Consider the following 16,043-nt stretch of genomic DNA (forward strand, 5'->3'; position numbering starts at 1 on the left):
GAGAAATGGTACCTTTAAGGTACCGCAAAATCCGCTTGACAACGACCCAGTGTCGATTAGTAGGTGTCTGAAGAAACTGTGATACCTTACTAACTACATAAGCAATCTTTGATTGTGTCAACACAAGATATTGTAATGCTCCAACAATGCTCCGATAGATAGTAAGGCCAGATAAAGGATCACTACTATGTCAAGAAAGTTGTCTACGAGAAAAGACATGAGTAGATAATGGTCGACAATCAGCAAGACCAGTGCGTTGTAGTAAATCAAGTAAGTAGCGTTGTTGAGATAACTGTAAAACATTTTCAGAAAATGTAGGCTTAATACCGAAAAAATATGAAAATTGCCCCAAATCCTTGGGTGCAAACTATGAATGTAAACGACTAATTAAGCTAGTAAAAAATCAAAAGAGCTCCCACTAGTAATAATGTCATCAACATAAATCAACACATAACAGAGTATGGAATCCCAAATGTTAACAAAGAGAGATACATCTGAAAGACACTTGGTAAAACCATCAGCAAGCAGAGTGGTGGATAGCTTGGAAAACTAAGCTCTAGGAGCCTGCTTTAGGTTATAAAGAGCCTTTTGCAGACGACAAACATAATGTGTTCTAGATGAGTCAATAAAGCTTGGGGGTTGTGTCATATACACAGTCTCAGAAAGATCCACATGTAAGAACACATTGTTGACATCAACCTGAGAAATAGACCATCCACGAGAGAAAGCGACTGAAAGAATAAGACGAATAGTAGTAGGTTTAACAATCTACATCTCTCTTTTTTTAGACATTTTTTTACTCATTCGCACATGAGAGTCCTCAAGCAGATGACTCCTTCGTGCGTATGAACTAACTGATTTTGGAACGGGTTAAACTGGTACATGCGGATGAATGCTTATCCGTGCGGATGAAAGATGTTTCGTGCGAATATCTGACTAATTTGTGTGGATGAACACAATTTTTCACATGAACCTGGCTCATTTGTGCGGATGAATGACTCCTGCGCATGAAACAGTCTCGTCCGTTTGAAAGCTGTTGTTCAAATCTTTTTTATCCAAAATCTTTATTTCTTCGAATTTCATGATGATTCTTCCACAGACAAGGTCGAAAATCATTTATGATCAATCCTATGGCTTCATTTTGACTTCCATCCGTGGATTGACCTTCAATTTGATGTTTTTTGTCTAAAAACCCATAAATCATGAGCGTAGGTGATTCAATCAATTGTTAGATTGATTGAATCGGTACCGTAGCTCTGATACCAATTGAAAGTTCCGGATCCGACGGGTTTAGACGAAAGTTTGGATAAGATAAAGCTAATTCGGTAGAAATCTCGTAAAAATAAACAAAAGTAGAAGGATTCCATTCATACCGAAAGAGCATACATCATTTTGCAATTACAAGCTGGAAAGAAATCTAAGGTCTCTCCAGCCTTTCCCCAAAACTTTGCAAAACTTATCAACTTCAAACACATGACCTGTTATTTATAGACATGAGATATCCCTTGGAGCGGATTACTCATCCGTGCGGATGAGTCTCATCCGTCTCGTCCTCTTCAAAGTGTCATGTGTTCGAATCTCACTCTCAATATAAACTAACATAGACGAGAAGAGAGACGCAGATTGTTAGAGAGAGAAAGATAAAGGAGAGAGATATATATATATAAGAGAGAGAGAGAGAGAGAGAGAGAGAGAGAGACAAATCTAATAATAAATTACTTTTTGTTTTTTGAACTATAGGGGTAATTTGATAATTTAACAAAATTTAATAAAAAAATCTAACATAGTTAAAAATTTAGACTCAAAGGATTATAAAAAAGCAGTTAAAGACTCTGAAGATTAAACATTTTAATTTTACACTTAGAGCATTCACATTCTATCCACCAAATCTTGGGAGAGAGGTTTTTAAATTATACTCCCTCCGTCCCATATTAATTGTCCAATTTTGAATTACCAAGTCTTTTTCTTTCAACTTTGACCGTAGATTTTTTTTTTGTGTGTGTTACTTAACACTTGATATAAAATATATGAATGAATTGGATTTACGGTGGTAAGATTGTATTCCTTTAAAGGAAAGGGATTATTACATTTATCTCTAAGATATTTACGGTCAAAATTGAAAGAAAAAGACTTGAAAAGTCAAAATTGGACACTTAATATGGGACGGAGGGAGTAAAAAGTGGTTTAAGTGGTTGTGAGTGGAGGAGAGAGAAAATGTTACTGTTCATCTGTATATTTGGGGGGACACTGTTCATCCTGTATAATTTTTTAATATATTTTGAAACTGGTTGTGAGTAGAGAAGAGATAAAAAGTTATAATAAAGGTATAAACTATTATTATTTAATTGAAAGGAAAGAGAAAATGTAGTTCCTTTTAGTGTAATTATAGGGTATAAAATGATGGATAGAATGTGAATGCTCTTATTAGTGAACACTATAAAACACCCCTAAAATTCAAAAAGTAATTTTCTCTTTAAAATTGTGTAATCTTAACTGTTCTTTTACATTATCCGAAAAGAAAAATACAAGAGTGGCACACGCTACGAGGATCTAAGCACGTGAGACGAAGAGCAAGCAATCAGCTTCTGCAACAATGCCAATGGTGACGCATTTTCGTTTGGGTGCTACTTTCTACACCCCCCCTATTTACTTTTTTCACCCCCCTCCTCTCACATACTTACAGGTGGGGCCTGCGTGGGACCGACAGTTTTCCTCTCACAAGAGGGGGTGTAATCAGGAAGGAGGGGGGTGTGTATAGAATGGGCCTTTCGTCGTTTCCTCTCTAACCACCACCATCCTTTTACATCGTCAACCGCACGGCGTTCTTCTCCGGCGAACTTTGTCGTCAAAATCAGAACTCAAATTCAGAGCTCACAACTGCAAGCTTTATCCAAGAAGACGCGTCGTCCGGAGAACGTTGATGGAGACTTCTTCGTCGGTTCGTTGTTACCTCCTCTTTCTCCTAATTTAAATGCTTTAGTCATGGGTATATACGTTTTCGACCCCCCGTTTTATAGATATTTTTGGATATATACGTTTTCGACCCCCGGTCGGAAATCTCAAGCTTCGCCACTGGCTTCAGTTCGTTTTTAATTTCATACTTGTTGATTTGTTTGCAAACTTATCCTTTTTCACTTCAGTCTATTTGCTGTTAATTGAACCAAAATTAAAAATGTTATTTACGCCTTTTATCATGTTGAGTTAAATGCCATTTTCGTTCTAGTGGTTTTGATCATTTTGCCAGTTTAGTCCATAGGTTTCATTTTTCGCCTGCGGGTCTAAAAAGGTTTCAGCGTTGTCATTTTAGTCCGTTGGGTTAACTTTAGCAATTATTCATGTTAACGAGAAGGCCAATACGGTCATTTTATATGGCTGAATTGCCATTCTAATTAACAGAATTATACATAAAATGGCCGAATTGCCCTTCTCGTTAACAGAAAACGTGGATGAAGTTGATCCAATTGACTAAAATGGCAACGGTGAAATCTTTTTGTACCCACAGGCGAAAAATGAAACATTTGGACTAAACTGAAAAAAATGGCCCAAACCAAATGGACTAAAATGACATTTAACTCTATCATGTTTATACAACTTTCATGATGTTTAATTTGAAAATAATGGCATTAAATTAACAACTTATTCCCGCCAATTTCAATGAAATTGTATTATTCCTTATCTTCAAGTTTGTTATTCAGATGTTTTGATAATACTCCTGCATATGATGATGTGATGTTATAGGCCTTCAGTAAACTCTTCATAAGTTATAGTTCTTGACCTAATTTTATCATATTATCCTTTCGAATTTCAGCGATTTATGCCGGAAACCGTAAATTCTCCCCAAAATTTGATTTTGCTAACAAGTCAAATAATTAGTTTGATATGTTTTATTTTTATAACTAGTCTAAGTACCCGTGTGTTACACGGGTGGACCAACAGTAATTAATATTATTCAACACCATCTAAGTAAACATCTTAATTAAATAAACGTTGAACTACAAATCGATTACGTTTAAGACTGTTACTTGGAGATACCTCATTGTCTTTATCCTTTTCCAACGTGCGACTCATGCCGGCAGAAGAAATTGGCGTTACATTATCACCGACGCAAGAGATGGAAACCTGTGAGAGATAATAATGTTAACAATAAACAATTGTAATTTCGCGGGTGGACTAACACACAAATATATAACTTAAAAATGTTAAAATAATCCTTTAAATGAAATAATCATTGAAGTAACGAAATCCATCCCTCTACCCGCGAGATCGAATTGAAATTCAACAAACAATGTGCTAAATCAACAATGAATCATCAACGAATTTAAAGTGTCGAACTTGATAAAGCGACAAATAAGCCGAGAGACCTGCAAAATTGTGACCTGTAAGCACTTTGTTTGTCCTCGCACCCAAGTTAAAAAGGTCAAAATTTTAGAAAATTTAGATCTATAGTCTAAGCATTGTATGCACCCGTTTTATTCAATGTTGAGTCTTGATCAATTTGAAAAACATCATTACTTTTAGTGACTTGTTAACTCCTATCCAGCCTAAGTATACATATTGGAACCATTTTAAAGGCTATAACTTAACTCAAAATGTAACAGGATAAAGTATGAAAAAACCATCCAGTACACACCAAAACGCATAAAACCTTCCAAATGGTTTTAATATGAAAAAAGTTCAAATTATTATAGTAATCATCTAGCTTTCATAATAACAATGAATTGTAATCATTTATACATTTTATAATTTTTTTTAACAATATAGTGTTTATGAGTTAATATGCTCGACTTGTTTTGACTTGTTACCCAACCCACCTGCAACACCTTGTAGGCTTGTACAATCATTCACACTCAAAAGAAAGAGAAAATATTACCAGCACCTCACTTGTTGCAGCAGAATAGACGTCCTAATCAGCCCTGATTGACCCGAAAACTAATAAATATAAGTGCATTATTGCATGGTGAAGATGTATATTATATAATATGGCAATGGTTGACTTGAATAAGTGTATCAAAATGTGAGTAGGCCTTTGAATCCGCAACAGCTTCAATTTCACTTCTCTGAAAAAAAGATCAAGCATGACATGTACTGTTAGTGAAGTGTGTTAAGATGTCATGGAAAACAATATAGTCAACCAAAGTATGGTGGTAAGGTTTCTATAACTGCTTTGGATGTTATCTTATGTGTAATCTTTCACAACTTTATATGTGTTACAAAAGAAAGATGGCAAAAGGGCATGCATGCAATAATTTTGAATGTGTCAAGTAAAGAAGGAAAACACTACCCCTTTAGATTACCAACTAAACCTTATTTGAAATCAATATTTGTTGGTCATATAGAGTATTGGTCACTCTAATGATATAAGGTGCTTGCACACAATAATGGTGACAACACTTAGTTAAGTTTGAGCTTCATCCATACTTTTTTGATAGCTTAGTTATCAATCCTATTTAGAAGTTCTTAGAAAAAAAAATCAAAGAATATTAAATTCAGAAAACACTTGCATCCGTTTTAAGACACCTTGTTTGTTTACCTTTAACTTCAAGCCAATTTCTTGACATTTTGTCAAGTAGAAGCCACATCCATCTTTGGGTTAGGCATTTGGTTTAAGAGCTTCCGAAATATTCAAGACGATCTCTGTAAATGCTACGAAGCCACATCCACCAAAAGAATATCAGTCACAAATCAATACCTAATTGAGTATTAGAAGACGATATCCAGATTTCGCAAGTTTGATAATTAGATTACGCAAGTTCAGTCACAAATCAATAACACAAGCCAAAAATGACCCGTTTATAATTAAAATCTCTATCTACATAAAAATGAATAGAAATAATATAACCTTTATCGCAACCTCAAGGTGTGCATACAGCTTTTGCATAGGCTAAACACATTATCAACAAACTTATAAAAAATAGAAAAAATATCAGCTAAAAACCAATTTAAATTACTCAAACTTCCCACAAAATGATACGGGGAAGTGGGTACCTCGAAGAGAAGTTATTGTAATATTATCATAATCAAAATGCAAGATGTTAATTCACTTGTGTTCGATCTCTAAAACATGGAAGTTTCTATGATCAATAACTCTTATTTCATTGCTCATAATAGCACCGGCATGATGAAATATAATGATCCATTTGAGATTGAGCAAAGTTACATTCCAATTGTTTTTTATTGATGATGATACTTTCCCCGAACGGAAAGTTTTCAAGACTATTCCGTTAATGGTCTAGAGAACTTTCTGTTGAGAGAACATACCATCATATGCAACTCAAACTTATTTTTACACAGAACAACTGAATTATTATACTTTAAAAGTAATGTTCCAGCTCTCTATTGGAGGCATAGAGCTTGATTCCAATGGTTTCTTTGTTAACCTCATCTGTCATTGCACTAAAGGAGCAAAACAATGTGCAAATTTTAGTTTCAATATTGATATCCAGCCTTTTTTTTCTTATAGATGCTTATTATTAGTAAAATGAAACTTTATAACATACTTAATATTAGTGCTAAATTATAAGTTGAAAATTTTGATTTAATCCTATTTGAGAGATTAAACACAACACGAATTGACCTGTTCTTAATTAAATGAAATTAGATTAAAAATGAAACAAATAAAATTTAACAAATATCCGATCAAACCAAGAAAAAATTACCGTATTTACCTGGAACTGATAGAGCATCTGATTTGATTCAGTGCAAGGGGAACAAATCCTGATTTAAAAACAAACATTAGGGATTTGGATTCAATATATACGAAATAAGAGTTTGGATTCACCGTAAAGGGACCAAACCCAACAAACAAACAACTAAAAGAATTAACTAATTAACCTGTTTTGAAGAATGAATAATCAATGTCAGATTTAGGGTTTCAATATGAAAAAAAAAGAAAAAGAAACACTATTAGCATCTGTAAATGAAAAATTCATAAACGAAAAATAGAAACACCATACCTATTATATAAATCATAGAGTGCATCTGATCGTTGGAGTTGCGGTAAATAGCAAAACCTGCAATTTTTATCTTCGTGAATCACAACCTGCAATTTCTTTCAAATTATGCAACCAAAATTGCTCTCGGATCCATTCATCTTCAGCTTCATCAATTGCCAACAACAATAGAAACAGTGATGTGATATATGAATTGTAATTAACAAATATATTGTTCTCTTCTTCTTCGATGTAACAATAAAAACCTGCAATTCAACACTTTCTACAAACTTGATATTCAAGATGTCAAAAATAGATCTAAAATCGATTCATAATCAACACAAATTTCGATCTCATGTTTTATTACTGTTTTTTTATGTGAATTAACAACTGAAAAAGATGAAGAAGAAATCGATGAACCTGTGACGGCGGATGAATGCGACAAACAAAAATTGTCAAAGTGGAACGATCGCCTTAGATTAGGGTTTGTGATGAGGAGATTATTGAAAGGAATGATCTTCAAGAATAAGAATATGGAATGTATATATTTTTGGAAGATGATTTGAGAGAAGATGAGAGGATGATTGAGAGGGATTTGGGAATTCTTCTAGTGTAAGATTATGAAACCTAGAATAGGAAGAGCCTATTAAATTTGCCGCTCAAAGGGAAAAAAGAGGAAACAATAAAATGCCATGTGGAATCTAATAGCTTAAGTTCATGCCAAGTGGCCTAAGATTGTTTTGTTTTATTATAAGGTATAGATTTTCAGATCATACATGCATTGATTGTGACACCTGTCGTTGGATGGCCCCGGTAATTACATCTACTTCATTCTTAAATAATCTATTTGACGATAATTGAATCTTATTTTCTAACCAATAATGTCATGCCATGTCAAGTCTCCACTCCACTCCCCATTTTGCACTCAGTCACTAGCAATGCTCAAACACATGGAGAGTGGTAAACAATTTACAAAAAAAAAAAGTGATTGGTTGAAAGGGGTTGGGGCCACTATTAACCCCCTCTCTCCCCCACCTCTCTCCTCTTCCCCACTCGGTGACTACTCACCGCCTACACCCCTCCCCGCTCACCGATTGAAGGCCGGCAACACCTCCCCGATCGGCAAAGCCCCTCCCCGCATGAGTTCCCCGAACCCACTCCTTCCACCCTTATGCTGTAATGAAGTAGTTTTCCTCACATTCTTGTTTGCTTATGTAAGAAAATTGTATGTAACATGGTTCTGGTTTTTCTTACCATTGCATAGAATTAACCTTTTATAGTAGGGTAATTTGCATTTTACGTCCTTTAAGTTTTAGCCAAATTTCAGGCGTTGTCCTTTAACTAACGAAATTACAGCGAATGTCCTTTATGTTCTAACTAGTATTAAGCCCCCCCCCCCCCCCCCGCGTTGCGGCGAGAGCGAAACCGTGCCAAGTAGCAACAATGCCACAACACTATAAGCGACCACCAACATTGGAAAAGTTTGTAAAAACAAAATAAATAAAAAAGGGAAAAAATAAAACCGAACGAAAAGCAGACGTAAAATCATTGAACCACACACACCCATTGCGAGTGTTAATGCGAACAAATTAGTCCGAAACATAAAACATATAAGAAATAACTAAATCGATATAGGACCCGCGTGTCACAACGAACATGTCAAAGAAGAAGAAATACGCGCCTTGCGACCAGCCTGTAAAACGGAAAAAAATAGACGAAAAAACGTTGAAACTCACACGCACGTTGCGGCGTGTAAACTCACAAAATTTAGAATGAAACGTAAAAGAAAACTTGCGAAAGATGAAAAGTATGGGGGACCAACAATGAAAGTAAAAAAACTCAGATATAAGATATTCATATTCATATTAATTCAAGAGATATTAATAATTTATTAGATATTAGATATATACTAATAATATGATTTTTACTGTTAACGTGTTAATTCTAGTTAATATAGAATATATAGTTTAGTTATCAATATTATTAATATTTAAATTAATCCTCATTTAATGTTAACTTATTAGATATAGTAAGAAGCTTTTTTCCTTATTAGATATACTGATAATATTATTATATTATTAATATTTAATAAGTTGAAAGAGAAAATGCCATGTGTCATTATTTGGAGTCTTTTATTATATGTTAGATTAGATTTCTTTACAGGCGGTTTCCTTTCTGCCTAAGAAGAATACAAAAACAAAGGATATCCGTTGTAAAGAAATTAAACATAAAGGACATATGTTGTTAAGAAATTAAAACGTAAAGGACATCCGTTGTAATTTCGTTAGTTAAAGGACGGCGCCTGAAATTTTATTGTAACTTAAAGGACGTATAATGCAATTTTCCCTTTACAGTATGTAATCTGGTGACGTGGCACCGGTTTTTCAATGATGTGGTGGCGTGCCACATCAACTATCATCCTATTAGAAATATATTATTTTCTGAAGTGAAGACCATTTCTAAGACAGAAGTGTTAAATTTGAATGAAGTGACATTACTTATGACTGCCTCTATATGATTATATGGGGCTTGCTTATATTTTCTGTGTGTTTAACGTTTCAGGAGATTTTCACTCGTGTTGGTGACATGTCTGCTGTTTCAAAGCAGCCAACCTGTCAAGATGAACACGTTAAGGCTCTTCAGGTAATGTGTCATATGAGACTTTTGAGGTATTATGCCTTTTAAGTTGATAAAATTGTTTAAGCAAAGCCATTCACCATATTAACTTATTTGCAACTTGAGGTGGAAATATCAACCCATTTACATATTAATGGGCCGATTTAGGTTGTCTTCTACTTCATACGTGTAACAAATCGAAAGGTCTAGCTAAACGGGGAAGGAGTCAAATGGGTCAAACAAGTTGAAAGTGATCCAATGTCATTGTTTATGCATACAACCCTTCAAATCATTTTATTCAAAAATTTAGATTATTATTTTAATAAATAATATCGTTTTTATAATCATGGTTACTAGAAATATTGATAAGTGGACAAAAAATTGCCTATGGTTCAACCCTACCTGCCCTGTTTTGACCCTTTTAGAAAGAGTCATTTGAACCTATACATGTTTGACCCGTTAACCAACCCACCTGTATCCTGTCTTCTATAACTATGTTAAATTTGCAGGCATTGCTTTCATGCCCAACAAGCTCAATCAGCACTGAGAAACCTGCTCATGATATTTTGGAGGTTCAGAAAACATTTCCAATACCCATTGACATCGACAGAATTCCGGTAATCCTTTTAATCTATTTCTTCCATCATTATATTGTATTTACCTAACCCTTTTGTTTTGTCGCTTCTCATTTATAATTACATGTTTGTGGTGTCAATGCTTACTCAAAACAAATTATCAATATCAGGGGGTGTATCATTGTGGTTATCACTCCGATAAATCATACGGAGCAGCCTCCTATCTGTTGGTTCATCCTGAAGGGAACATTCTTATCGACAGGTCATCTAACCATCCAAGTTCTTATAAACTATAGTAGTCTTGTCAAACAAGCACATGGAAATATGAAAATTAAGAATTTCGATTTAAATGCAACGTTGCTTGAATCAATTGTTATTTCTTTATATATTGCAGTCCTCGGTATACAGAAAGGCTAGCTTCCAACATTGAGAAAATGGGTGGAGCTCGATACATGTTTCTCACTCACCGGTATGATGATGTGGTTTGAGTATAATGTGATATATGTTATTATAATAAAACTATGTTCTTACACCAGTAATCTATCTATCTGAATAAAACTTTGGTTGACTTTCTACCTGCTTGACCCGTTTACTTTTAACTCTTTCTTGGATTTAACCGGGTAGGGATCCTGTACATTAATCCAGAAGTGTGAGAAGTGTATTATAAAACTATATATAACACCATATAGACACCGTATAACACTATGTAACACTATATAACACTATATAACAATATATAACACTATACATCTATCATAGACATGCTATCAGACAAAATATAGTATTATATTTGTTATATAGTATTATATGGTGTTATATGTTGTTACATAGTGTTATACGGTGTTTATATGGTGTTATATAGTGTTATATATAGTGTTATAATATACTTCTCACACTTCTGGATTAATGTACAGGATCCTCTATCGTTTTCAGTTAATGACAAATTTAACCCAAATCGACCATTTATAAGTAAACGGGTCAAAGTCGCGACCTCTAAGTTTATAAGCTAGTATCGACTTCTTTTTTGAATTAGGGATGACGTGGCAGATCACGAGAAGTGGTCAAAGCGATTAAATTGTGAAAGAGTGCTTCACTCCACAGAGGTATGATGGTTACATTTTTACACCACACGTGCTTAGCTTGGTGAAATTATTTAAATTTTAATATAATCTGTATATATTTTAATGTCAGGTAAATGTTTCAACCAGCAATGTTGAGATGAAGTTGAATGGATGTGGACCGTGGAGTCTTAGTGATGATGTCCAGCTTATACACACACCGGGCCACACAGAAGTGAGTAGATAAGTTAACTTGTTTCATTTTTCATCATAAAAATCTTTTCTTTTTTGTTTTATCATCCAAAATTCTTTATAAAGTGATGCTGCAGCTATAAGTTACATGGTGTCTGGCTGTCTGTTACATGTCGCAATAGATACAGATTAATAAATGATGTTTATTTGTATTGTGAATGGAATGACAGGGATCAGTGTGCTTGTTTTATAAGCCCTTAAAGGTGCTTTTCACCGGAGATCATCTGGCATTGGCAATGGATGAATCTAATCTGGCTACTTCTGAGATATACAATTTTTATTCAGGTATATGATTTTATTTTTCATCAGTTCCAAAAAAAAAAAAAGATTGAATGTATCTTGAATTCGGTTTAAAAGTCACTCAGTGCGGCCTAGGTAACGACAGAACTGATAATTTTCGAGTATTGGTTTACCCATTTTCATATGAGCTGGTTGAATTTACCTGCTTTTAAAATGATACTTGTAAGCAACTGAAACAATAAATGCCATAGTTTTGAAACTAATTAACTCTAAAGATCTGCTTTTCTGGGCATTAATATTCATTTAGTATAGTATTTTGTAAATCACTGATTTTGTTTCGAATTTGCAGTGCCTATACAGTTGGATAGTGTTGCCATGTTGCTTGAGCTGGAATTTGAGTGGATATTACCAGGTTGGTTTATTTATAATTTTACAAGCTAGTTGAGAATAATTCCCTAGAAAAAAAAAAAGAAACGTGAACGTTTTTAGTAATCCTCTTTATGAGGCAGATGCCTGGGGCTCACTCGAGTCTTGCATTATGAAACCTCCATGCATGGTAGTATGAACCCGAGTCACAACTAAGTAGAGGCAGCAAAATGGTCGGGTGGGGTAATGGGCCCTAACAGTTAATTATTGGTACAGGTTGTAACGGGTTAGGCTGGGTTCACCTCATACACTTTTTGTCCAAATTTTATTTTCTGTTTTAAAGAAAAAATAATAATGTTTGAATATGATTGCCAAAATCATGTTGTTTCAATAGTCATAGTATAGATAGAAGGAAGCGGGTCAAATGGGTCAAGCGACTCGGGAACTTACACTTTTTTTATATGTATGTATAGAAGTTTGATCAAACTTGTTTATATGTCAAACCAACTTAAATTGACCCGTACCAAATAACTCGTTTTTTATCCATTACCAGCCCAGCCCGACCATTTTGCGAGCTCTAAAATTAGGCAAACTGATTAAAGTTCTCTGCAGGCCATGGACGGAGAGTTGCATTCAAGGACATTGAAGAAAAAAACGCGAGCTTAAAAGCTTTCTTGACTGCCAAGCAACATAGCCATGTTTACTAGTTGGATCACGCACTAAAATATATACAAGCCAATGCATATGTATCGGTAATGATGTGTTTTAAATGTATGTTGCCTGTAAAATAAAGGTGTTTTTGAAATTTAGACAAAACTATCAAGGAAACATAATGTTAATAGGCGTTGTAAGGGAGAGACTTGGGTTTCCAAGAGACCCAAGTTCAATTCCTGCTTCTCCCCATTAGTTTTCAGTGACACCTGGTGATGATGGGAAACTAGGCGAGTAGGCGGCGATCACTAGTTCGATCCTCCCTAACATGTTTTTCGATTCTTGATGCTTTAATCAATGGCGATGAACCATATTTAGGTAACAACACCGAATCAAAGATCATATTTCCCACTCTTCTTCATCAATACGACCTAATTTGACCCAGAACGTACAGAGTATCAGAGCATTGGTAAGATTTTTGAGATTTCCATGTTTCTTGAATGGCAATCATCTTACTTATATTATTTTTATGTGTTTATCTGATGCTAGGGTTTCAAGAACATATATATTGATATAATTATATGATGTTTATGTATATTAGGAGTTACAATCAAGTCTCACTATTTCAGTTTCAGTTTGTGGCTTGATTAATATATATAGCTGCTGAGATATTGTTAGGTTAAAGGATTAGGGATAGGGTTTAGTTTTTTTACTAGATTATTATGTGGTTTATGAAACTTTGCAGAGTTTTTTTACTAGATATGTGGAGGTCCTCCATGTCAAGGAATCAGTGGTCATAGTCGGTTTAGAAACTATACTGATCCTTTAAAGGATCCAAAGAATCACCAGCTTGTAGTCTACATGGATATTATTGATTTTTTGAAACCAAAATTTGTTTTGATGGAGAATGTTTGTGATCTTGTAAAATTTGCAGATGCTATTTTGGGATATCATGCTGCTGGGCGTTTAGTTTCTATGAATTATCAAACACGTATGTGGATAATGGCAGCTGGATCATACGGAGTTCCTCAATGCAGACTGAGGGTCTTTCTTTGGGGTGCTAATACGATGATGGTAAGTATTTTATAAAAATAGTTTTGTTCTAAGTATGCTTGAAAATAGAGGTGTTCATCGGCTCTTGTTTTCGGGTCAGGTTGTTTGTGTTTTTAATTGGGTGTTATAAAAAATAGTTTTGTTCTAAGCATTCTTGAAAATATTTCCAAGTATGTTTTTGTAAGATTTTAATAAGCTGTTCTATATATAATTGTAGGACTGTATTTTCGGGTCTGATAATGATAACTCATACAAGTTAGAGAAGAGCATACGTCTTGGTGATGCAATTTCAGACTTGCCTGAGGTAAGTGCTAATTACTTTTATACGATGTCATGGTTATTGTTAATGTTATTTCTTTAATTATTTTCAAAAGTAATACTTATATAATTTATCTTTAGGTTACAAACAACAATGGTAAGGATGAAATGGAGTATGCAGGTGCCCCACAAACAAGTTTTCAGAGTTTTTCCTTTGCTGTAAGTGTCTTCGATGGTACACAAAACTTGCTTTTTGTACATCTACGTATTATTTATTTGGAGATATTTTTCTTGTTTGTTCGAGTTTTTCCTTTGCTGCCCATTAAATATATATGCCCGTTAAAAATATGCATTGACTGATTTTCCTTGATCAACTTTTCTACTTGTTATAGGATGAATCTTACTTGGACAGTTACATAAGCACCATCGGAGTCGATTTTGTACGTAATTATTATTTCTGTTGATTGCTAACTTGAAATACACATCTTGGAGTTTGACTAAACTTTTTTTGCGTCTTTCCGGTTAGAAAATTCGTATCGTGGAGTCAAAGATTGCAATTTGCATCGTTGTCGAGTAATGTGTCTTTTTTGTATGTGTTCAGGTGGTTTATGATGTGACGGACCAAGAGAGCTTTAATAATGTTAAGCAGTGGCTGAGTGAAATCGACTGTTACGCCAGTGAGAATGTCAACAAAATCCTTGCTGGAAACAAATGCGATCTTGTTGCAAATAAAGTCGTTTCAACCGAAACAGCCAAGGTAAAATCTCAATTGGGATTTTCAGTACTATAAACGCATCATTTAAGTGAATTTTCTGGTTGATATTTACAGGCATTTGCTGATGAAATTGGAATTCCGTTCTTGGAAACAAGTGCAAGAGATGCAACCAATGTCGAACAGGCTTTCATGGCCATGACGGCTTCCATCAAAGACAGGTAAGTGTCGTGACATGATCAAACAAAAATCTATCATGTGTTTTCCAAATGTAACGAGTACTTAATGGGTTATTGTTACGAAAGAATCCGAATTCTTCCCTTGATAAATGGGTTTCTAAAGATGAAGGATTCTTGGTGGCAGAGTAACAATTGAGCACACACAGAGTATCCATTACAGAATATTGAAAATGTATCAAAACTCTTGATTTGTAATGCTTTAGAAAGGGAGTCTGATTCGGTAGGGTTGATGAAATGGAGCGGGTTTTGGAGGATATGGTGGAAGACAGGTTTAACCCTGACAGTTTGACTTTTAGCTACCTGCTCCAGGGGTTGGGGGAGAAATGGGCAAATCGATAGCGCGGTTAAGATGTTTAAGAATTTGAAAGAACGGAAATTGTGTGTGCTGAATGCTGCTATTTTCAATGCCATGATCTTTCATTTTATATTGACCGGAGATATTGATGAATGTTTAAAGTATTACGATGCTATGTTGATGAATAACTGTGAACCAGATATTGATACTTATGTGACAATAATATTTGCTTTTCTTAATGCTCGAAGGGTAGCGGATGCGCTTGAACTGTTCGATGAAATGCTAGATCGAGACATTACGCCCACTACAGGGACAATAACCGCTGTCATTGAATCGTTATGTAGTTACGGCCCACCACATGCTGCCATGATGATATATAAGAAAGCAAAAGAAGCAAAATGTACGATATCGTTAAACGCTTATAAGATACTGCTTATGCGACTCTCGCGGTTTGGTAAATGTGGTATGCTTTTGAAAAAATGGGATGAAATGGAACAAAGTGGTTATGTTTCTGATGTAGAAGTTTATGTACATATTATCAACGGGCTTTGCAACAATGGTCAACTTGAAATGCTGTGGTCATCATGGAGGATTGTTTGAAGTGTCACACCCCGATTTTCGGTTTGTACGGAAGCGTATGGCGAGGTGTGACGAGAGCGGCAATCGTTACAATCAATCGAGTAAACAACATATTTGAAACATAAAAGATGTTCATCCATACATTTGATTCAAAACCATAATTTACATTACATATGTCTTGTTTAAAACTTGAAACAACAACAACAACTTTAACTACATT

The 16,043-nt window shown here is 34.7% G+C and overlaps 1 protein-coding gene across 5 annotated transcripts; it reads left to right on the top strand.

Moving 5' to 3' along the window:
• Nucleotides 1–2,776: 2,776 nt before the first annotated feature.
• On the top strand, nt 2,777–16,041 carry LOC110928797 (DNA (cytosine-5)-methyltransferase 1). Of its 5 annotated transcripts, XM_022171821.2 has the most exons (18): nt 2,777–2,938; nt 7,699–7,742; nt 9,492–9,572; nt 10,055–10,162; nt 10,291–10,382; nt 10,515–10,589; nt 11,154–11,223; nt 11,312–11,413; nt 11,601–11,715; nt 12,020–12,082; nt 12,649–13,156; nt 13,622–13,761; nt 13,958–14,044; nt 14,140–14,217; nt 14,391–14,438; nt 14,600–14,755; nt 14,828–14,931; nt 15,493–15,815. In XM_022171821.2, exons 2-11 carry the CDS (start codon nt 7,734–7,736, stop codon nt 12,741–12,743), a joined length of 810 nt encoding a protein of 269 aa, XP_022027513.1. In that variant the 5' UTR covers nt 2,777–2,938; nt 7,699–7,733; the 3' UTR covers nt 12,744–13,156; nt 13,622–13,761; nt 13,958–14,044; nt 14,140–14,217; nt 14,391–14,438; nt 14,600–14,755; nt 14,828–14,931; nt 15,493–15,815. The 5 variants fall into 5 exon arrangements, with proteins under 5 accessions (XP_022027513.1, XP_035843776.1, XP_035843775.1 ...); XM_035987883.1 differs by lacking the exons at nt 2,777–2,938; nt 7,699–7,742; nt 9,492–9,572 and having other exon boundaries at nt 10,066–10,162; nt 15,493–16,041; XM_035987882.1 differs by lacking the exons at nt 2,777–2,938; nt 7,699–7,742; nt 9,492–9,572 and having other exon boundaries at nt 10,066–10,162; nt 12,649–13,761; nt 15,493–16,036.
• Nucleotides 16,042–16,043: the final 2 nt, after the last annotated feature.

Source organism: Helianthus annuus, chromosome 3 (assembly GCF_002127325.2).
Source record: "Helianthus annuus cultivar XRQ/B chromosome 3, HanXRQr2.0-SUNRISE, whole genome shotgun sequence".
NCBI lineage: Eukaryota > Viridiplantae > Streptophyta > Magnoliopsida > Asterales > Asteraceae > Helianthus > Helianthus annuus.